This window comes from Myotis lucifugus, unplaced genomic scaffold (assembly GCF_000147115.1).
Source record: "Myotis lucifugus unplaced genomic scaffold, Myoluc2.0 scaffold_262, whole genome shotgun sequence".
Classification (NCBI taxonomy): domain Eukaryota; kingdom Metazoa; phylum Chordata; class Mammalia; order Chiroptera; family Vespertilionidae; genus Myotis; species Myotis lucifugus.
The window spans coordinates 1,683,801-1,704,931 of record NW_005871310.1 but is presented as its reverse complement, the minus strand read 5'-3'; the positions used below and the strand labels follow the sequence as shown (position 1 = coordinate 1,704,931).

The 21,131-nt window shown below is 53.8% G+C and overlaps 2 protein-coding genes across 3 annotated transcripts in view; one reads left to right on the top strand and one right to left on the bottom strand.

Annotated features, from left to right (window-relative positions):
• NXN (nucleoredoxin) overlaps positions 1 to 12,175 on the top strand; it is a 30,135-nt gene extending 17,960 nt beyond the window's left edge. The window contains exons 6-8 of the mRNA XM_023762836.1: positions 4,169 to 4,348; positions 6,097 to 6,221; positions 9,139 to 12,175. Coding sequence (XP_023618604.1) covers positions 4,169 to 4,348; positions 6,097 to 6,221; positions 9,139 to 9,321 — 488 coding nt within the window. The 3' untranslated portion in view covers positions 9,322 to 12,175. The remainder of the gene's footprint in view (positions 1 to 4,168; positions 4,349 to 6,096; positions 6,222 to 9,138) is intronic.
• A 2,631-nt stretch (positions 12,176 to 14,806) lies between these two features.
• Positions 14,807 to 21,110, bottom strand: MRM3 (mitochondrial rRNA methyltransferase 3). 2 transcript variants are annotated; one of them, XM_023762810.1, is made up of 5 exons: positions 20,754 to 21,110; positions 20,288 to 20,532; positions 18,982 to 19,149; positions 18,165 to 18,248; positions 14,807 to 16,916 (listed from the first exon to the last, which is right to left on the bottom strand). In XM_023762810.1, exons 1-5 carry the CDS (start codon positions 21,065 to 21,067, stop codon positions 16,381 to 16,383), a joined length of 1,347 nt encoding a protein of 448 aa, XP_023618578.1. In that variant the 5' UTR covers positions 21,068 to 21,110; the 3' UTR covers positions 14,807 to 16,380. The 2 variants fall into 2 exon arrangements, with proteins under 2 accessions (XP_023618578.1, XP_006099264.1); XM_006099202.3 differs by lacking the exon at positions 18,165 to 18,248 and having other exon boundaries at positions 20,754 to 21,106.
• Positions 21,111 to 21,131: the final 21 nt, after the last annotated feature.

Genomic DNA, 21,131 nt, shown 5'->3' with positions numbered 1-21,131 from the left:
CCACCCTCTTCCTGGCCGGTAGAAAAGCCACCAAACCAAAGGATGAGGTAGTCTAGTGCGCGTGGCTTGAGATGTGTTTTAAATACGAAGAGGCTCCTCCCTGGAGGAAACAGTTTGGAGGAGCTTCCTGGGCCTTGTTCTTCCTTCTGTAGGTTTGGAGGGAGATGGTCAGGGCGATTCTTGGGCACCGCTTGTGGTCCAGCACAGCCCCCAGGGCAGGGGCTTGGGGCTGAAGCCCGGTCTAGGAGTGTGGCGTATATGTTCTACGTCCGGAAGTTAAGCTTAGGATGCTGCAAGTAAAAGATGCCAACCCCAGGCAGAGGCCCACGGTTCCTGGACTGCGGGCTCGGTGCTGATGCTGTCTCTGTCTTCTGTTTCTTTAGCTGGGCCCTCCAGCCGGTGAGGTTTCTGTTTCTCCTACTAGAGCAGTGGTTCTCAACCTTCTGACCCTTTAAATATAGTTCCTCATGTTGTGACCCAACCATAAAATTATTTTCGTTGCTACTTCATAACTGTAATGTTGCTACTATTATGAATCGTCATGTAAATATCTGATATGCAGGATGGTCTTAGGCGACCCCTGTGAAAGGGTCGTTCGACCGCCAAAGGGGTCGCGACCCACAGGTTGAGAACCGCTGTACTAGAGTGAGGCACCAGTCTTCTGTACCGCTGCCCGTCTTATGAGCCAAATAATCAATTTAGGGCTGATAAAAAATAGTGACGAGCTTATTTATAACAAGACCTAATATTTATGGCATACTTACTGCTAACCAGATACTCAGCTGAAAAGCATTTTATGTCCAGCTGGCATGGCTCAGTGGTTGAGCATCGACCTATGAACCAGGAGGTCACGGTTCGATTCCAGATCAGGGCACATGCCCCGGTTGCGAGCTCCATCCCCAGTGTGGGGCCTTCAGGAGGCAGCCAATCAATGATTCTCTTTCATCATTGATGTTTCTATCTCTCTCTCCCTCTCCCTTCTTCTCTGAAATCAATTTAAAAACTGTGTGTGTTTTTAAAAGCTTTTTATACTTGCCACCTTATTTATTCTTCACAACAACCAAATAAGATAGGGAACTATTGCTACCCCCGTTTGACAGCTGGGAAAATGAGTCTCTCAGAAGCGACGTGCCGGATCTTCCTTAAAATTCTGGCCATAGTAGCCCCCCTACCATCCCGGCTGGGGAGCGATGAGTGTAAGTGAAGCAGAGATGAGCTGCTCCCTTCCATTCCCTCCGGAGAAGCCCCTTGCTGGTGTGGAAGTTATTTCACATAAAGGCATCGGCTAGAAATGTTCTGTTCCCTTTACATTTACCGTTAGAGCCTCTGCCCTGTTTTCTCCTTAGAAGTCTCTGCTTCAAGGGGGCAGGGGAGCAGGGAATTCATGATGGCAGAGGAGAGGGAAGAGGTGATTGCAGTCTCAGCCTCCTTCCCCTGCAGCCGTGGGAGGAGAGGGAAGAGGGAGGTGGGTGGAGCAGCAACCTGTAGATGCAGGGCCCTTCCTGTGCCCTAGTCACGGAAGTCCCCGTCCCAGGTGCTGTGAGAGCCCCGCCATCTGGTGGCCCAGTAGAAAGAGCAGCTGCTGGTACAACAGGCAGTCCAGGGGTCCTGTCCCAGCTCGGCCAGTGGCCGGGTGGCCTTGCGTGGGTAGCCGCACTTCGCATACCATCTGCTAGGAGGCGTGAGCACTGGGCGGGGAGTGCTTCCTGAGCCTGGCAGAGCGGATGCCCAGCTTCCCCTCTCCTGCCCACTCATTCATCCTGGGGGAAGCACATGCCCTCAGGGCTCTCGGGCCAAAGGAATCAAGATCTGGGGATGGGAAGGGGGCCTGGCACGGGGCGGAGATGGGCTTCTCCAGGTTAGAGTCTGATTGTGGATACAGTCACATGCACCTTGTTATTTTGGGCTTTTATGTGTGTCTGTATGAATGTATGTTTTTATTGATTTTTAGAGGGATGAAGCGATAGAAACATTGATGAGAGAGAAACATTGATGGGCTGCCTCCTGCATGCCACCCACTGGGGATTGGGCCTTCAATCCATGCACTTGCCCCAACTGGGAATAGAGCCAGTGACCTTTTGGTTTATGGGTCCACACTCAACCACTGGGCCACACCGGCCGGGCTGTTTGGGGCTTTTAGACTGGGCTTCAGGGCTTGAAGCACCAATACAAGCGGGGCCTGCTTTCCCACCGTTGAAGGGAGGGGAGGGGAGGGGAGGGTAGGGGAGGGGAGGGGAGGGGAGACGAGACGCAGGCCCAGTGGAAGGGTTCCTTCTTGGAATCAGCTGAGGGCTCTTCTGCAGCCAGCTGGGGGCTCTGGTCCCCACGGGCATGGCTGCAGCCATGGTAACAACAAAGGCCCTTTAGAGTAGTCCCTTGGAGAAACGGAGGCACTGAACCAGGAAGTGGGCTTCTTTGCCTTCAGTTTTACTTTTCCTCCCTTCTCTGTCCCCTGGGCCTGCTTGCCCTCCACAGACCAACGGGACATCCCACGTGTGGGCCACAACCGGGCCGGCTGCTGGGTCTAATCATAGCAGTGGGTGGGCCCCAGTTTAACCCAACACTAGCAATTGCCCAATTTAAGAAATACAGCCGATTCTCTGATTAAAGAACGCTGCCAAAGCATTCTCGGGGTAGGGCCTTGGCGCTGGGAGGCACCCTTTGCAAGGGGCCGCCCTGTTGTGGCCCCCAAGCCCCACCCCCCACCTTGGGTAAGGTGCTGTCTAAGCCAGCCCGATCCTCAGGTAGGGGACAAAAAAGGCTGGGGGCTGGAGGGGCTGGGGGGGGCGGGGGAGGGGGCAGATAATGTGCAGCTGGGAAAATGAGGCTGGATACGCCGTCTCCTGCGCTCCAACACCGACTCCCCGGGGCCTGGACAGCTCTGCTTCCTAAAGCCCCGTGAGAACGGGCTGTGCTGCCAGAGAATGGCCGCCCGGCAGAGCCTGGTTCTCTCGGGGCCTGTCCCGCACACGCTGAGCCACTTCCAATAGGTGCGGGCAGAATGGATTCGTTTTCCTTTTGAAGACAGGCCACCGCCAGGTGCCCGCCGCCGGCCGCCATGGCCGGTTAAGAAACACCAGGGCCATATTTCTGGTGCCTCAGTGTACCCCCCACAGAGAAGTAAAATGTCAGTGGAGCAAATTACCGACCGAACGCATTGGAATCCATAAATATTAAATTGCTCTGGCTTTCACTTGCCCGTGTCCAGTTAAAGCCCCGTCGGCTCCAGGGGACAGGTTAGTGCGAGCTGGGCTGGAGAGGCAAGTGTCCCCAAAGGGCAGGGCTGAGGCCGACTCTGGGGGCTGTGGTCGTGGGGGGTGGCCCTGGCTGGAGGAGAAGCAGCGGGTGCAAAGAGCAGGAGGTGGAAAACCCAGATGCAGCTGGAACCCAGGATGGGGTTGCTCTGATTTTCTATTTGCAGCTCTGTGGGTGGGGGGCGGGGGGGTGCAGGGAGCTATGTGTTGCATTTGTTACCCCAGCCCAGGACTCTAATGTGAGGGTGGCTGCCTTGCTCCCTCCAGGGACTGGACCCCTCAGAGCAGATATTGGAACCCACCCCCCCAGGCTGCAGGACTGGAATTGGGGGGTGGGGCTGCCACCTCCCCAGGCAGCAGGGCTGAAGTTGGGCCACTGGCCCCCTGGGCAGCCAGCTGTCCTCCTCCTGTTCTGCTGCTGCCCCTGCCCCAGGCTCCTCCCCGACACAGGCCCCGCCTCTGTGTGCCGCCCACGGCATGGTTGGTTTGTGTTGGTTTGGCGTCTGTACGCTGCCTGGGAGCGTGTGTTCACACCATCAGTTACGGTCGGACTCCTGGCAGGTGGGGGCAGCGTTTCCTGCCTCTTTGGGATCGTTTAGGATTTATCGACTGCTTCCCTGTGCCAAGACCCTGTGCGATGTTCTTTAAATACACCGCTCGTTGATCTTTACACAGTGGGGTGAGGTGGGAACTGCAGGACGTCCACCCCGTGGCCCAGAGGGGGGAGGGACCTGCTCGGGTCCCGTGGAGAAGGTGTGTGCAGACCCAGCGGAGTTCCGGGGCTGATCAGGGGCTGGGCCCGATCCCATCCGAGGCTTTCCTGAGCCTCTGCCTCGTCCTGGGTCCTCCTGTGCCCTCTGAGTGGGAGCTGCCCCTCCTGCGGGCGGTGGCCACGCCAGCTCTTTCTCTTGCAGGCATCCCCACCCTCATCGTGCTGGACCCGCAGGGGGAGGTGATCACGCGGCAGGGGCGGGTGGAGGTGCTGAACGACGAGGACTGCAGGGAGTTCCCGTGGCACCCCAAGCCCGTGCTGGAACTGTCCGACTCCAACGCCGTGCAGCTCAACGAGGGCCCCTGCCTCGTCCTTTTTGTAGGTATGAAGCTCGGGGGGGGGGGGGGGGGGGGGGGGGGGGGAGGCAAGCAAGTGGGAGATGCCTGTCCCCACAGCTTCTTTCTGTCACAGAACAATGCGGAGCCTGGGCCTTTGTCTCTCCCTGCAGCCTTGCTTTTGACCCCAATGATTTATTCATGGCTCTCCCCTGTGGGAGGGGTTCTGGGAGCTGCCGCTGTGCTTTCCTTCCTAGCTGCTCCCCACCGCCAGCTGGGAAGCATAGGTCAGGCCCTGGGCCCCCATGAACAGGCCCATTGTTAGAAGGAGGTGGGGCTGCACCGAGGCAGCTGCCGGGCCCAGGCTCCCCCCGCCCTCGCCCCTCGGGCTGCTGCTGCTGCTGGTCACCTGTGTTCTGGTCAAATGGCCGGGGCTGCTGGGGCTCTCCCAGCCTCAGGTGGTGTCTCTGTGGCCAACCGCCCCTCTCGGTCTCCCCTGTGTGGCTCACTCTGGCGCTCGGTGGGTGGCTGCTGTGAGAGGCAGGAGGGCACAGGAAGATGGACTTGGCTCCCTGCAGCCCCGTGAGGTGACTGATGCCTTTTGCTAACAGAGCAACTGCTGCCCAAGGCCCACCTCAGCCTCTGCCTGGGGACTCGCTGCTCAGCTCCAAGTAACTTTGGGTGCTAGGAGCATGGCTGAGAGGCCGCCATGCCCACTCAGTGAGGTGGGTTTGGGGATGTGTGCAACTCCCACCCCTGTTCTCTGGAGGTCTGGTTTGGAGACACACACCCCCCCCCCCCGGGAAGGGGGCCACACGCAGACTCAGGAATTCTTGAGCACACCCACTGCAGGCTGGTCCTGTGCTTTGAGGACAGAGGCTGTCCAGAGGCTGTCTGTCTGGGGAAAGATGGCCTGGGGGCTTTCCCTGCCTGCTACAGGCTCCCACACCTTTGTCCCGGGGCTGGGAAACAATTCTGAGCTGAGGGACAACTGGGACCTCACTGGCCACCTGCAGATGTGGAAAGAGAGTCCCAGAGAAGCCAGGCGAGTCCAGCATCACAGCGAATTAGACGTGGATCTGGAGAGTCCCACAGGATCTGCGCGCTGCAGGCCTCTCGAGCTGTGTGGCATTTCTGGGTGAAAGTCGCCTGCTGGCACCTGCTGCCCCTACCCCGCAGCTCTGCAACTCGGGATGTCACTGTTGTTCTCAGTTACAGGGCTCAGCGGGCGGGCGTGAGCCCGGGCCCCCACTGTGTGGCTGCTCTTGGAGGCAAGGGATGCCCCCCAGGGGGCTCTGGGAGCCTCGCTGGGTGGTCTCCGTGCAGCAGCCTGTCCCCTCCCAGGTGAGCCGGGCTGTTAGCTCTGCCTCCCCGTGGCCACCAAAGCTGCTGGCCAGACCACAGCCCCACCCACCACCACCACCTCTGCCATTTTCATTAGGAAGCCAGTGATCCGAGTCCCGGCATCTCATTCTGTGACTCAGAGAGACTCTACCGGGGACCTCCAGTCCTGGCTGAGGGGAAGCTTAGCTCCCAAGGTGGGTTTGTGAAGAACTGAGTGGAAAGTATCACTTTTGATTGGGGCATTAGTGCTACTCGGTGAGGTGAGCTGTTCCTGGGAGCGCAGTGCAGGAGGGCACCGTATGAGCAGGAGGCCTCCCTCCTGCACCAGGAGTCAAGGCCTGTGTCCCCAGGGAATCGCTCCCACTCAGGGGCTGCCCAGGCGGGCAGTTCAGCCCTGAGGACACCACTCCTGACAAGCCCTGTGCTTCATGTCTTTCTCTCCCCATCACAGATTCTGAGGATGATGGGGAGTCCGAGGCGGCCAAGCAGCTGATCCAGCCCATAGCTGAGAAGATCATCGCCAAGTACAAAGCCAAAGAGGAGGAGGCGCCGCTCCTGTTCTTCGTGGCGGGGGAGGTGAGTGCCGCCTGGCCCAGACCAGGGGCCGACCTTTAGAACTTGAGTGATGGGCTTTTGGGGATGTTGAAGGGGGCCCCAGGGTCTGGGGTGACGGGACTTCTGGACGAGCTCACAGACAGGTGAGGCGCAAAAAGGTGTGTCGTGGAAAACCACCTCCCGCCTGGCTGCCTCCTCCTTCCTTCTCCCTCGCTCAGCGGCCTCCGAGCTGCAGGGAGCCCTCCCAGGGCAGAGCCCTCTCTGCAGCCACCAAGATCGCGGTCCACACTCCCTCCCTTGGGGCTGGGTCGGAACCAGGCCCTTGCTGCTTTACAGAGTGTCTGCCAGGTCAGCCCCGCTTCACCGGCCCTCCAGTGAGCTTTTCCCAGGACAGGGATCCCGCCCGGGGCCACGCTCTGACCTGAAGTCCCAGCCAGCCAGGGAGGGTGCTCGGGTTGGAAACTGCCCACACCCCCCTCTCTCAAGGCGGGTCTCATGAAGTTGGGCTGGACGGAGCCGAGGACTTTCTACAGGGTGAGAAGGCAGGGCCCTTCACTGGGCCACCTCCAGCAGGCGCCTGCCTCCTCCTGAGATACAGGAGACTCCGCCCTGCAGGCTGGGAGTCTGCAAGATGGGGTCAGCGCAGGCGCCCTACCTTGGTTCCCCTCCTCAGCAGCCATCTCTGCCCATGCTCCACCGCCTCCCCAATCCAGCCGGGCACCGGCCACACGCCGGTTATTGACCGACACTTTTTGAAGCCCCGGGGCCTCCTTCTGCCCATCGGTACCCCCAGTTGGTCAGAGCCCATGCTTACTTCAGGCTGTATTTGGATCCCAGGAGAGGCAGCAGTGGCCAGACACCCTGAACCAGCACCCATTCATCACCCCCTCAATAGCCTCCCCTGCTAAGCCCTGCCGGGCCCCTGCCTGCAGCTGAAGGTCCCCTGCTCGGCCGTGGGGTGGAGGGGACAAAGCAGGTTCACAGGCCCTGCCTCGGGGCTACACGAGCCCACTCCACACAAAGCACAAATGCAGGCTGCTCCGAATTCATTAAACTCTGACCCCGTCCAGATGGCTCCGGCTCGGAGGGAAAGATGGGTATAGAACAGAAAGGGCTGGGCTGGGTGGGGTGGGGCTGGAGGGCTCCAGGAGCTGCTGTAGAAATGTGGCTGAAAGGGGACGTTTTGTGGGTTTTCTACATACCAGGCACCAAGCCAAGTGCTTCCCCTGTTCGGTCCCATTTGTCCCCCCTCTCTGGCTCGATAGAATCATTGCCGCTTCACAGATGAGGAGGGCGAGGCTCGGAGAGGGTGAGATGCTCCGGTCTGGCCAGCTGGGCTGAGTGCCGGCCGCTCTCACGCCTCACCCAGCCCCGTGTGACCTGGTATTAAATCCACTTTACAGGGCAGGAGACCTGGGCTCAGGGAAGTGACTTGCCAGAGTCACACATTAAGTAGGTCGCAGAGAGGAGTGAGCGTGAGGTTGGTGTGACTTCAGAAGCAGTGTCCTGCTCCTTTGTCCTTGTGGCCCAGCAGGTGGACTGGCCCATGAGGGAAGGATGCTGGGACCAGAGAGCTGGACAGAGGGGCTTGGTCATCCACTGCTCTAGTTCCCTGCCTGGCCGCCCCGTCCTTCCTGTGCGTTTCACCGGAGCTCCTGGCCTCGGCAGCTCCCTTGGTCCAGTTTCTGTCTGCAGGCTCGGAAGCAAGGCAGCATGGGAGGAGGATGGGCACAAGGCGCTGGGACATCCGGCGTTGACCCAGCACCTCTGAGCTCAGGGTTCCGGCCTCTCACATTCCAACCAGGGCTAAGGGGGACCCCTTGTTTGTCTCCATCCTGTCCACTCGGGCAGGCAAAAGCCATCCCTTCTGAAGCCTTAATAACCATTAAAGTTCATCTCTCTGGGGAGGGGAGGCAATGGGAACTCCGTGTTCAGCAGTTGTCCAGGTATCTCTCTCTGTTAATTATGAAGATTGTTCAGTTACCCACGTGGAGGGCCTGAACCGGGTAGACAGTGCCAGAGATGCTGAGTCACCGAGCAATTCTGGGGTTGGGGGAAGAGATGGTTACCAATAATCTTCCTAAAGGTGTGCCCTTTGAGGAAGGAATTCTTTTGGTCTCAGACACCAGTGAGCTGTAAGTTTCATGCCTCTAGCTCACCAGCATAAGGCCAGAAATACCCCACGCCCTTTCTCAGCAGGGTGACTCCGGTCTTTCACTCCGTGTAGAATACTAGACTGTACATTGTATAGTGAGACCGCCGCGGGATGGGTCCGTAGGGTCCGTTTTCTGTTACCTGCCACATGAGGGTCGGCAGCGTGAAAGGTAATTCCAGATGGTTACCTTGCAAGTCTGGCTCCTGGTCTTTGGATGTCTGTGTTTGTCTTTATACCTAATAAGGCTGCATCTGATGTCAGGAAAATTCTCCTGGACAGTCCCTGGGAATGTGTGGGAAAGGGTCAGCTTCCTGCTCAGATAAGTACAGCAGCTCGTGTCAACGTCAGTATTGTCTCTGTAGCCCTGTCTTCCCTCCTGGTTCTGCGATGCCTGCCCCCTGAAGCACAGGCAGGGCTGGAGCCCAGATTGGCCTCAGCACAGTGGGGCCGCAAATGATTGAGAGTTGACTGCAAAAGCAAGCAACCAAAGGACATCACATTTTTTTTTTTTGCAAAGCAGAGGCTTTCGTGCTAATAAAGAAGACTCGCCTGGGGACTTGGGGTGATGCAGAGAGAATTTTCGGAACCAGCCTCCCCCTCTGCAAGGCAGGGCAGGGCCCACTGCTCCACACTCTGAGAGCCCGTCTTCCATGGAGGAGGCCCGCTCTTGAGGGTGATGATGGAGTGTGTCCATCCCACGCCATCTGGGGAACCTGGGCCCAGGGGACTCTCCGCTCTCTCTTGAAAACTTACGGGTTGTCTCTCCCTTCTGGTGACTTCCAGGACGACATGACCGACTCCCTGCGAGATTACACCAACCTGCCCGAGGCCGCCCCCTTGCTCACCATCCTGGACATGTCAGCCCGGGCCAAGTACGTGATGGACGTGGAGGAGATCACCCCTGCCATTGTGGAGGCCTTTGTGAATGACTTCCTAGCAGAAAAGCTCAAACCGGAGCCCATCTAGTGGGGCTCCGGCCTCGTGAGACATTATTTAAAACTCAGTCTTCTCCTCCTTCTCCTCTTCCCCTTCCTTCCCTCCGCCCATGGACTTTCCCAGCGTGTCCTGAATCACACAACCCAAGTGTCCAACCTCTCTGTGGTGCCTTGTTTTCTGCACTAACTCCTCAGCCAGCACCCTGGGTGCGCATCCTCTCAGCAGCAGAAGAACCGCCATGTTTGGAGACTCTGCTTGGGATTCGCGGGGTTCCCGTAACCCGGCCGGGGCTGGGGCTGCGTCACTCCCTGTCACCAGGTGTTCTACCGAGTGAGCCTGCAGGGACAGTGCTCGGTGCTCTGGCTCACACAGTTCAGCGACACAGGTGGGGCAGGGACAGGGCCACCGCCTCGTCAGGCCTTAGCTGAGAGCTTCTGGTGAGAAAGCCTTTCTAGATGACTCTGTCTCGGTCTAGGGAAAAATAGCTTGTCCGTTGGTTCTTGGGCAATTGATCTCGGATCTCAAAGGAAGCTTGTGTTCTTTTCTGGTGAGAAGAAAAAAAAATAGCTACAGTCATGATTCATGTAGTAATTGCTTCATTTGATTGGGCTCCTACCATGGGAGAAGAGCTCTCATTCCTTCCTTATCTTTCTTCCTTGATCTTGACCTTCTCTAAGTTTCTGCCTTCTCATATGAACAGCCCCCACTAGCTTGGAATTTTGTTAATAAATTCTTCCCCCTTGGACTTCTTCCCAAGGAGATGCACTTGGCCCTGGTTCTTAGAGGAGCACCACCTCCCAGTGCAGACCGTTGACTCAGCCTGGCTCTGGGCCTGGGACCACGGAGCTCTGTTGAGGTGCCCATGCCCACCTCTGGTTACCCCTGTCATTCCCTTTTCTTTTCAGAGCAGAACTAAAAGGAGACAAATTACCAGAAGCATTGCTTTCCCCTAAGAACCTGCAGGAAGAGCTGTGCCCGAGGGTGGGAGTGAGGGCAGAGGACATGGCGATGAAGAGCAGGCCTTGGACCCACTTGGCTAGACCCTGGTAGTCGGCTCCTTGTTTGGGCTGAACTGACCACTAAAAGGAGAATAACATCTGTGTTCTTGGGATTTGTGACGGAGGGTTTGCCTGGGGACTTGCAGGGTTTTAGCCTCTTTCAACCAGATGTCAGAGTCCTTAAAGCAATCCCAGACCTTCCCCGTGGCCCCACTCATGGCACTCTGCCAGCCAAGACCATGGATTTGGAAAACCCAGCCCCCAGTTAGCTGTAACACCACTGCTCCTTGCCGAATTGGATTGTTGATTTGTAGTTCAGAGGTACAAAATTAGTTGGTAACGAGACTGTTACTGGATGTCACCAGCCTGAAATGCAATCACCTAGTAAGCAATAAAGCAGGCATCTCTGGACGTTACCGACCACTCGGCCATTCCTGTCCTTAATAACAAACATCTTTTTGCTTGTGGTGCTGTGCTTGTAGGAGGTGGGCAGGGGGATGGGACATAGGAGAGCCTCTCAATTTTCATTGGACACCTGGTGGCTACGTTTCAGAATTGTCGAGAACCCCGAGACCCAACGTGGTCATCTGTCAAATCCTCCGGAAGCCGGAAAGCTCGTTCGGATTAGGGCACTAGAGGCAGCTCCCTGCTGGAGGCCTGGCTGCCATCTCTCTTGGTTTGCCTCGCCCTTGCACGCGGTGGATTCTCAGAGTAGACATCCTTGTGGACATGTGTGCTCATTCCCTCCCTGTAGGGGAGCAGATGCTCTGAAGCTGGAGAAGTCCAGGTTGGGGAACACAAGGAATCCGGCCCGTGTCTCCCTGTGATGGATGAGGCAGTAGTTGGCGATCCTCACACCTAGCTCTGTCTTAGGGCCGGGGTTTCTCTGGGAACCCTGTCAGTGTCTCCCTTGGGGGGTGGGATGGGGGGGTGGGGACAAGTTGAGTTTCACCTCCTTTGGGAGATGGGTAAGATTTCTGTCCGTACCCTGTGTCGTGATGACCTTGGGAGAAAGGTGGTCTTGTAGCAGCTACTTATCTTCTGGGGTGGAAGGAACAAATCCAGTGAAGAGTCCCTGTGAGTCACTGCAGCAGAAAAATAGGTCATCTGTGGTCCTTCCGTGTCCCGTACAGGGCTGACTGAACTACTTGCCACTAAAGTCAACTAGCTCCTTGGCGCCAGAATCCCCTTTAGAGACGGGGTGCAGGTTCAGATCGGTGCGAAGCTTCACTAAAAAGGCGCATTAGGGTTATAGAATGGCGATTTTGGGGGGCAATGCTGGGGGAGCAAGACAGTGAAACATCCCTGTCTTGATAGCGCAAGCGATCTTAAAGGTTATTGGTGCAGACAAAGTGGGTGGCTTCTTAATTTCCACTAAGCACCTCCAAAATACCTTAAAATTCTTGTCGCTAATTGGAAGCAGGTTAAAACACCAGCTGTCGTGTATTCAGGGGTTTCCGACAGCAGCTAAGGAAACCATGCCCTGCAGCTTGAGGCAGGATGGTGGTTGTAAAAATGCCACCCCCGGGTTCCAGATTGTGCTCACCACAATGACTTCCAGATTTGATTCTATCCGTTTTCACAGCAGAAATGAGGGTGTGTTTTTTTTTGTTTGTTTTTTAAATCTGTCCCCAACAATAAAGATCTGCTTCTTCTAGATTGGTATTACAATGGGCAGTTGCAGATGCCAGAGGGTGACTGAACACCAGCTTCCTTTGTCTGCCCCCCCCCCCACACACACACACTCACACACTTGAAATCAATGGCGCTCACTTACCCGAGCACTGGGAGCCAGTACTGCTTTTTTGGCATCAGCCAAGCTTCAAGTGGTAATTTTCAGCCAGACTTTGTTTTTTCCTGTTGCCTAATTAAAGACACCGAAAAGCTGTTCTCTCCTCCTGCTGCCTTTTTGCAGGGCAGCAGAAAGAATTCTGCAATGATGTAAAGACTAGGATATGGTCCAGGGACAGATCTGCCGGGCCTAATAAGCTGTTGCTCTGTCACCTGAGAAGAAAGCCACACGTGTGCGCGTGGGCGTGCGAAAGGCTGTGCACTTGAATTACAGCGCTGGGGGGGCGGGGGGGCTGAGTGAGTGTCTGGTCCATGCCCCTCTGGTCCTGCAGGCACGGGCACGCGCACATTCTGTTCTGTCGTTTGCCCTGGTTAGCGTGGACAGGCCCGTGCTTGCCCCGTAGGACCGGGATGCCACCCAAGGACAGATTGTAGGGAGGCTCAGCCGCGCCCTCTGCAGCTTTCCTCAGGCTGCCTCTTTGTGAAACAAGGACGGTCAGAGGCCCAGGCTCAGGAGCTTTCCAGTTCCCTCTCACGTGGGCCTGCTGACGTGAGCACTCAGCCCCTTTCCCTCTGTGTAGATACGGGAAGAGCATCCCCTGCTTTCCTTCAGGTAGGCTGCTCAAGGGAAAACTTTGGGGACAAATGGCTGTTGTTTATTAGCCCCATTATTGGTGCGAATGGTGCATGTGCAAAGGGTGAAAAATTTCCCAGGCAACAAAAGGCTTGTGTGTAGGGAAATTTTTATATTGGGCCTGCTTTATGGCCAGGGTTTCTCCTACTGGGGAAAATAGGAATTAGGATGTTCTACACACCCCTTGCATGGGAAAGCATGACGTAAATATGCTTCATTTTCAAGACATAAATATGTCTCGCCCCCTTGGTGTTTGGAGTACTTCCCAAGCCAGGAAGTGTGTTGTTAAATTTGAGTACGAGTGTTCTGAGGGACTGTTAGGTTTCTGTTCAATAATGTGCCAAAGCCTCTGTCCCCAGGCAGCAGGCCGGCGGGACGCTCAGAGACAGCCGCAAGTCTGGTGCTGGTGCCTCACACCGATAGGTCACCCACAATGGGCTAGACCTAGGACTCAACAGGAGACAGGATCTCAGGACCAGGGCCACAAAATACATCTCCGGTGGACATCAGAGGCTATGGGAGTGCCCAGCCAATCACGAGCCACTGTGCCTGTGGCAGTCAGTTGGTGAGTGGTGAGAGGGAGGCTTGGAAGCCTGACCCCGCTGCAGCCAGGCCACCTCCCCAGCCTTTGTTCCCTTCTTGCATTTTGAGGAAGCAGCAGCTTTCGTGATGGTCCTCACCAACTACGAAGCTTCAATTTAAAAAAGCAGCGCTTCCCTACAAAACAAATGCAGTGAGAACAGACCTGATGCCGTTTGTCATGTGTTCAGGTTTTTCCGACGTATGTGGCCTTCGAGCAGCAGCCCTGGCTTCCTAAGCTCGGCTGTTTGCAGAGCTCGGCTTGCAGCTGCTCTCTCAGCTGCTCCAATGCAGCAGGGCAACCTAGTGAGACTGCCTCCTCCAGAGCGGTCGTCTGGCTCACACAGTAACCTGGCTGCTAGCTTATTACCTTTGTGTATTAATTGATGAAGAGACAAAAATAAGATCTTGAAGTTTAAGGTGTCTACAAGCTGCAGGAGGGCAGAGGTGGCTTGGCCAAGAGGGGAGCCCTGGGCCCAGCAGGGCAGCCAGGCGTTTTCAGCACCACCCATGGGACCCTGGCTGAGCACTGCTTATGGGGTCTTTGGTGGCAGAACAACAAAAGTGGAGCTAAAGGCTGCTCAGCTTGGATGGTGATGACATCTGGTGTTGCTGTTACCCCTGGGGCAAGAGGTAGGTCCCAGGGGGAACCAGTCCCTAGGTCTGTTCATCCTCTGGGCCTTCACCTGGGAGAGCAGCTGTGACTGGGGATAGGAAACAGGTTTGGGGGGGCTCTCCCTGCCCAGAAGCTCCAAGCCAAGGGCGAGGCAGTGGTTCCCAGTATGGCCTGGGGATCCCAGTGTTTGCCTGAAGCTGCTTTCTCAGAAGTTCTATTCAAGGGGGTGGGGGTGGGGGGGTGAGGTGCTAGTTTTGTTTTGCTGTGTCCACTTCTCATTTCTATGCATTTTCTCCTTAGTTTTGGGTCCACTGAGCTCCTATACTTCAAATTCTGCCCGGAGAATGACAATATGGATGAATCTCCAACTTACCTGAGCACTGTGGCTTGCAAAATGCCTCGTGGTGGAGCATTTAAATACTCCATCCTCTTTTCAACTTAAATCCAGGAAAAAGCCTCCCGGCCGGTTGGGAATGGTTTTGAGGTATGGCTGCCACCTTGTGGCAGAATCATATTACAACTGTGCTCAAACACAAAGGCAAGGGGTAAGCTTGGCCAACCTTCTGACATCTTACAGCCAAGCAGTGTTTTGCTGGTCAGATCCTGCTCAGTAGTTATTTCCTGGGGAAATGGTGGCAGAGCAAGTGTTGGCCTCAAAATTGAGACTTCAAGATAGCGATTTTCCAATATTACTCTGCAAACAAGAACTTCACTTGCTTCCCCTATAGTCATTTTAAAGAAAGGAAGATTTGCCCTCCCCTGTTAAATTATACCCACAGAAACACAAAAGGAAATCACTAGGCATGGTGTGTAAGCCATTGACCACAAAGTGAAAGTGATGTACATTTCATTTCCAGCTTACACCCAGGATAAAATAGGCTTAGAATTAGTTTTTCTGTTTCTTTCATTTTTATTTTGTAACAAAAATCAGCAGGAAGCATAACCCAGGGACAGAAATTACAGACTGGTTTAATACTGGGCCTGGGCTTCCTTTTAGTGACTTTCTTTAGCACTTTTTCCAAGGTGTTGAGACCAAATGTCAACAGAGGGGTGGTAGTTTTCTGGGCCGCCTCCCAGATTTAGTGCTGGGCATTGTGGCTGTGAAGCTGGCAGACTAAGCCCCAGCCTTTGTGGGCTCCTCCACTTTCTACAAGTTGACGGTCTTAATCTGTGGGCCACTTGCATTGGACATTTGGGGGGGGCCCTAGGCAGACCCAGCCAGACCAGAGCGTGGCACCAGAACAAAAGTTCTGATAAGCCTTGGAGAGAACCAACCAGATTGTTCCTGCAAAAACTCCTCCCCTCAAACATGCCAAAGCAATCTCCTCTGCCACCTAGGGCATGAGTCAGACTTGACTCTTGAAAGGAAGTTTAACCAGGGACCTGGGAAAGCCAAAGGCAAAGGAAGATCTCGGTGCCTCTTAGGAATGCCAGCAACTCAGCCTCCCTGGAATGAGCAGCTGAAGGGCTCCCAAGGAACCCTAACCATTGCAGGAGCCACTGTGTGGAAGGGATGCAATAAACCACACTGCTCGTGGTGGTGTCAACTCCAACCACATCCTCTGTGGTCACAAAAGCAGACTGAAATAGGTCCCACCCTTGAGTTCCGCAGTGACTTAAAGCACAGCAAATACTACCTGCATTTGCCTATTCCTGGTTACACCCCAGTTGGCACATGGTGAGGACCTAGTCAGTCACTATCTGCTGGGGGTTTGACAGAAGAGCAGGGTCTTGCTAGTGTTATGGGTTCAAGGGTCCCTGGCTCTTATCCTCAGAACCTCAGCTTCTCTCCCCTCACAGAAGCCCTCGTTTGCACAGCAACCAGGAATGCTGGCACTTTCCTAAGTTCTGTTCCTCTATGCAGGAGAGGGGACTAATGTAAGTAACTCCAATCAGTACGTTTAACCAAAAGTGTTACATAAGGTAGTGTTACATAACAGCAGGAAGCAAGTAAAAGGGGTACAGCTTTCCTAACGGGTGCAGACTAAGCTGAAGATTCTAAAACTGCTTCCTCCTTTTCTGAACAGAGCCCTTAAAAAGATTATCTGCAGAGGTGCTAAGAAGGTATAATGCCACTTGAACTAAGCTGCTTCTATCAGCTGTATCACCAGAAGTGGGAGAATCGTGTTCTACATACACAATGGCTGTTTAAGTCAGGGCCTGAACAAATTGCAGAGACTGACACAGCCAGCTGGAAAGGACAGCTGGCTATTGAATGCCATCACCTGTAGCCTTCACATATATATAAAAAATTGGGGTGCGAGGGGAATGGGAGATCTCGGGAAGAATCTTGACCTTTGTTATTTTTAAGAATAAGCAAAAATTCAAGGAAATTCCTATTTTTAATAACCACCCAACAGTTTTATGCCTCGCTGTTGGGAAGCCATAATGACCAACTCTGCCAGCCTAATGTAGGAGAGCTAGAGACAGCCTCAAACCAAGGATGACTTCCACGTCCCTCTCAGGGGCAACTAACTCCTGTCCCTGCTCAAGTGTTCCGCCCTTAGCCGCAGCTGTCTTCTCCCTTCAAAAAGGAGGATGCTGGCAGCCATGGCCGAGTTCAGGCTGTCCACACCAGGCACGACAGGGATCAGCAGCCTCTTGCCCCCGGTGCTCTCAGCCAACTGCAGGGACTCCAAGCTCAGGCCATGCGTCTCCCCACCTATGACCACAGCTGCTGGGGCCTCTGTCCAGTCCAAGTCGTAACTCTGCACCTCAAGTTCAGGGAGCCAGTCTTTACTGGCTCCAGTTTCTAGATCCTCCTCCTCCTCCTCCTCATACTTGTGAATCTTCGAGAGTTGTTGGTCACACATCCAGCCATGGTCACTGGCTTTATTAGATTTCTGGGCCTGGGTATAAAGGCCACAGTTGTCTGCCACGTAGACCCGGGTATCGTCGGGCAAGTACTTGGGCACTGTTTCCCAGTCCAGGTTGTTGATGATGGGCACCTGGAAATGCGCACCCATACCTGCCCGCAGCACTTTGGGCTCCCAGGGATCCACACAGCCTAGAAAATAAAAGAGGATCTAATTAAGATTACAAACCTTCCCAGACGAGGGGACTTTCAAGTAAACTAGATTAATTCTGGATCAGGAGATAAAACAAAAAATCTCCTACTGTAGGTTCTTGATAGCTGGCTCCACTGCCTCCCCCATATGGCACTATCCAGCAATGGGACTGTAGGAGGAATTCCGGCTAGTGCCCAAACAGACTTTATTCATCCCTTCAACATTCACACCTGCCAGACATTGTATGGGAGATGCAAGAGCATTTAAAGTCCCCAACCTCAGCGAGCTCATGATACAGAAGCAGCATGAAAAGGGTAACTAACAGAAAAACCCTTGCACAAAGAAGGACTACCAGGAAAAACACCCCAGAGACATGACACTGAGCTGGATCTTGAACGATAGGAGGATCTTGTCGGAGAAAAAAAGGCCCAGGGAGAGGTCAAAGCTACAGAAGGGGGAAGAGTGCCACAGTCCAAACACTGTAAGTAAGGTGGATTAGGAAAACTAATGGGTAGGTGTGGTGGGAGATAAGACAGGAGGCAGGTATGTGGGACGGGTGTGTGGCGCTGCTGGTCATGGAGACGTGCCAATTTAAAGGCAGCTGGGTATGAGTTCAGGATTTTATCCAGAAGACAAATGACATTGAAGGATTTTAAACAGAATAGTGACAGAATCTGGTTTATGTTTTAGAAAGAGCCATTTGGCTTCAATGCTGAATCTGATTGGAGCAGGGAAGATGCTAGAGAGATGGGGAAATCAGACTGGAGGCAATTACAGTAATCCAGGGAGAACCAAGGCAACAGCCTTGTCCTTCACATACACACCTGCTCTTACAACAAGAAGGCTAAACCATCTACTCTCTTACGTACGGGCACGTGCTCAGCCCAACAACTTCTATGTACTGGCAGATACTTCACCTTTCCTAGGACCATGTGCTGGAACAGACAGCAGGACCAGGACACCACAAACCTACCATCCTCCTCATTAGCACAAGTCTCCTCACTACAAGTTATTTTAAAGAGGGGCCCAGATTCATGAGGAGAGCCATCTAGTGTGACCCCTCTACTTGGTGGGGGAGTACAGGGCAAGATGAGATTTCCTCCATCCACATGTCCTCAATACTATGCCCCACACCAAGTGTTCCCTACTCTTCCTACCACTCATACACAGCCCCCAGCACCATTGTGAAAACATCACTCGGGTTATATAGGAACATTTCCAAAACCACACCTACTCAGAGCTCTCACCAATGGGGCAGGTAAGTGGGTACTGATGATGGAGCCCAAGCACCCAGCTCTCACACTGGCAGAGACATGCACTCCGACGTGTGACTGGGGGGAAAGTTACAAGAGGAATTTAGGCAAGTCTCAGCAATGGGTACCAATTTGAGTTTACACTGAAAGGTAACCTGAGTGTTTCGGATGAATGATCCCCTCCTTCCCACCCTCCCCTAAGTTGTAATAGGCATTTTAGGCTTGTCCCAACTGTTAGGCAGGTCTGTTTAGAACCAAGCTTACTAATCCCCATTTCTAATGAGGAGACAGGAAAAAAATGTTGTGGGGTGTATGACTTCTGAGGCTAAGGGAAATGTATCACAATTTCATAATCGCACTCTGTTGAAATACACTCTGTTGAAATAATTTCCTTTCACAGGATTCAGAATGTCAAAGAATTAGAATGGTCTCATATACTCAAGATCATTAAATAAAGGACTTGAAATCAAAAATTAAAACTAGCATCTACTTCTTTCCCTGATTAAGTTTTTCTTTAATAACTTAGCAGGTGTCAAAATAATTTTAAAAGATAATCAACATATACTGAATTGCTATGTGCCAGGTACAATGCCAAGTACTGTCTGTGCATTATGTCACTTGATCCTCAAAACTTGATCCTACCTTCCATGTAGATTCTGTTATCATACCCACGTTATCGAGGAGGAAACGGACACTCAGAATTTCACTCAGACCTGTAGCTAATGAGGAGCAGACCCAAGATTCAAATCCAGGCATGTCTGCCCAGAGCCAGCTCACTTACAAATGGCCACCCAGTCACAGGCGCTCTTACCTTTGGTGAGTAATACTTTGCTGCAACCTGCCCCAGCAGCAGATCTCAGAATCGTCCCCAGGTTCCCAGGGTCTCGGAGATTGTCACAAATCAACAATAAGGGCAGTGAATGGCGAAGCTGAGTTGCTGGGAATGTCATCTTAACGTGATCAGGTTTGGCAAAAATCCCTGAGGAAACAAAACAGGAAGTTCACTTGTCTAATGTAGACATGGGGAATAATTAGACTTTTCATTTATTTCTCACTGCCTATATTTTCTTAATTACTTGAATACATTCTGGTTGAAAAAATTCAAAGAGAAAGTCCTACCAGTGATCCCCCGCATAAGTGCTTTCAATCTTGAAGTGTATTGTATACTTTCAGAACTTGTTCCATGCAGCTACCTACATATATGCACATCTACCCACAGAGAGGTGCTTTTATTCTTTTACAAAATAAATCATACTCAGTATTATCCTGTAATCTACTTACCAAAGTCTATAACGTGTCTTTGAGAACTTACCATGTCAGTACACTTGGAACTATCTTATTAAGTGCTGCTTCTTGTTTTGTAACTTGAATGTACTACGTTTATTTAAATCTTTAATGGACTGACATTTAGGATATTTTCAATTTCCCCTATTATAAACAACCCTGCAATAAACATCCCTGTATGCCTCTCTGTGCACACGTCTCAACATTTCCCTAGGAAAAACTCCCTTCTAAGTGAAACGAGTAAATGGTGTGTGTACACTGTTCATGGTAACTGATATTGCCCGCCCTCCCCACAAGCCCTTCCAGTTTATTCACACCAAGAACACCTACTAGTACATCCCTGCACCTACCCTATCAATGACATCACAGCTAGATAAAACCTTACGTTAGATTCAGGCAAAGGAAGACAAGGCTTCCTGTTCCGTGGGCTAAACAGGGCAATACACTGGAGCTCAGACCTGCTTCTAGAACAAGGGAGTCAACGACAGGCATCGCCACACGGGCAGGGGTGCTGTGGAAATGGATGGCTAAATCTTTTGGCAAACGTTTTCCTAAGTTTTAGTTGGGCATTAAAGGTTGAAGAAATGACCTAAAAAAAAAAAAAAAAAGGTGTGAGGAATAATAAAGGGCCATAATACAAATAATGATGGCTTCACTTCCCACTAACAATACTAGAAGATGCACGACTTACAGAAGATGTGAGAACTCTTATTTTTCTGGGCATCTTCAGAAACACTTTGAATCTGGTTTAAATAAAATGTGTCCCCCTGAGACAAGCATGAACGAACAATCCCAGGCCTCTACTGCCGGTGACACACCGCGCAGCCACTGACCCATGATTCCTTGCGGTGTGACTAGGTCGGACCATTCCTTGATTTCCTCAAACTTCACCTTAACGAGGCGGACCCCCTTCAGCTTATCGACGGGCAGCTCCTTCAGGTAGTCCAGGCGGCTGAAGAAGAACATTTGGGGCACAGCGCCGGCCTTGAGGGCGTCCGCGATCAGCCGGCGGCCTTCCAGCAGGATCTTCCCTTGCTTTTCCCGGAATGTCCTGGACTTGACGACTGTCATCACGCTGCTGGGGGGCAGAAACACAGAGACTGGCAATGAGCACGCATTCCCGACTCGGAGGCACGCCTCGTCCTAACGGACAGGGGGCCCGCGCTGCCCTCCGTGCGTGACCAAAGCCAGCGGGTGGTGCTGGAGCAGGTCCTCCGCCGGAGGAGAGAGGGTCAGGCCCGCTGGGAGGCGGGAAGGGAGACGGGGACACTCCGTCCACGCGGTTTAGGAACACGTCACCTCAGCCTTTTGTCCCCGGGGAAGGCCTTATCGTAGCGCAGCCCCGACTCTTCCCAGGTGCTGGGCGTCTGGGCTGGGGGCTCCTGAGGCGCCTGCTTCGGTCGCTGCACGTGGGGACTGGCCTCGGCCGCCGCCTTCCGGGGCCGCTTCCCGGGGCCGGGCTTCCGGTCCACCACCTCTCCGGACGGAAACAGCACTTTCACGGGGCTCCGCCGCAGCGCCCGGACCCAGCGCCGGGCGTCGAGGTCCCAAGCCTGGACCGCCGGCAGCAACGGCCGCGGGGCCCATCCCACGCCCTTCACCAGGATCGCCATCTTCCCCGGCGCCGGGGGGGCTGCGTCACGAGAGTGCGCCGGCGGCGCGCGATGACGTCACCGC

Bases quoted from the DNA above. Each gene is read 5' to 3' on its own strand.
- MRM3 (XM_023762810.1), bottom strand. From the start codon at position 21,067: ATGGCGATCCTGGTGAAGGGCGTGGGATGGGCCCCGCGGCCGTTGCTG. The intron at 19,150-20,287 runs GTCAGTGGCTGC...TTGTTTCCTCAG, and splicing joins CACACCGCAAGGAATCATGG to GGATTTTTGCCAAACCTGAT. The intron at 18,249-18,981 runs GTAAGAGCGCCT...CTTTCCCCCCAG, and splicing joins CAAAGTATTACTCACCAAAG to TCACACGTCGGAGTGCATGT.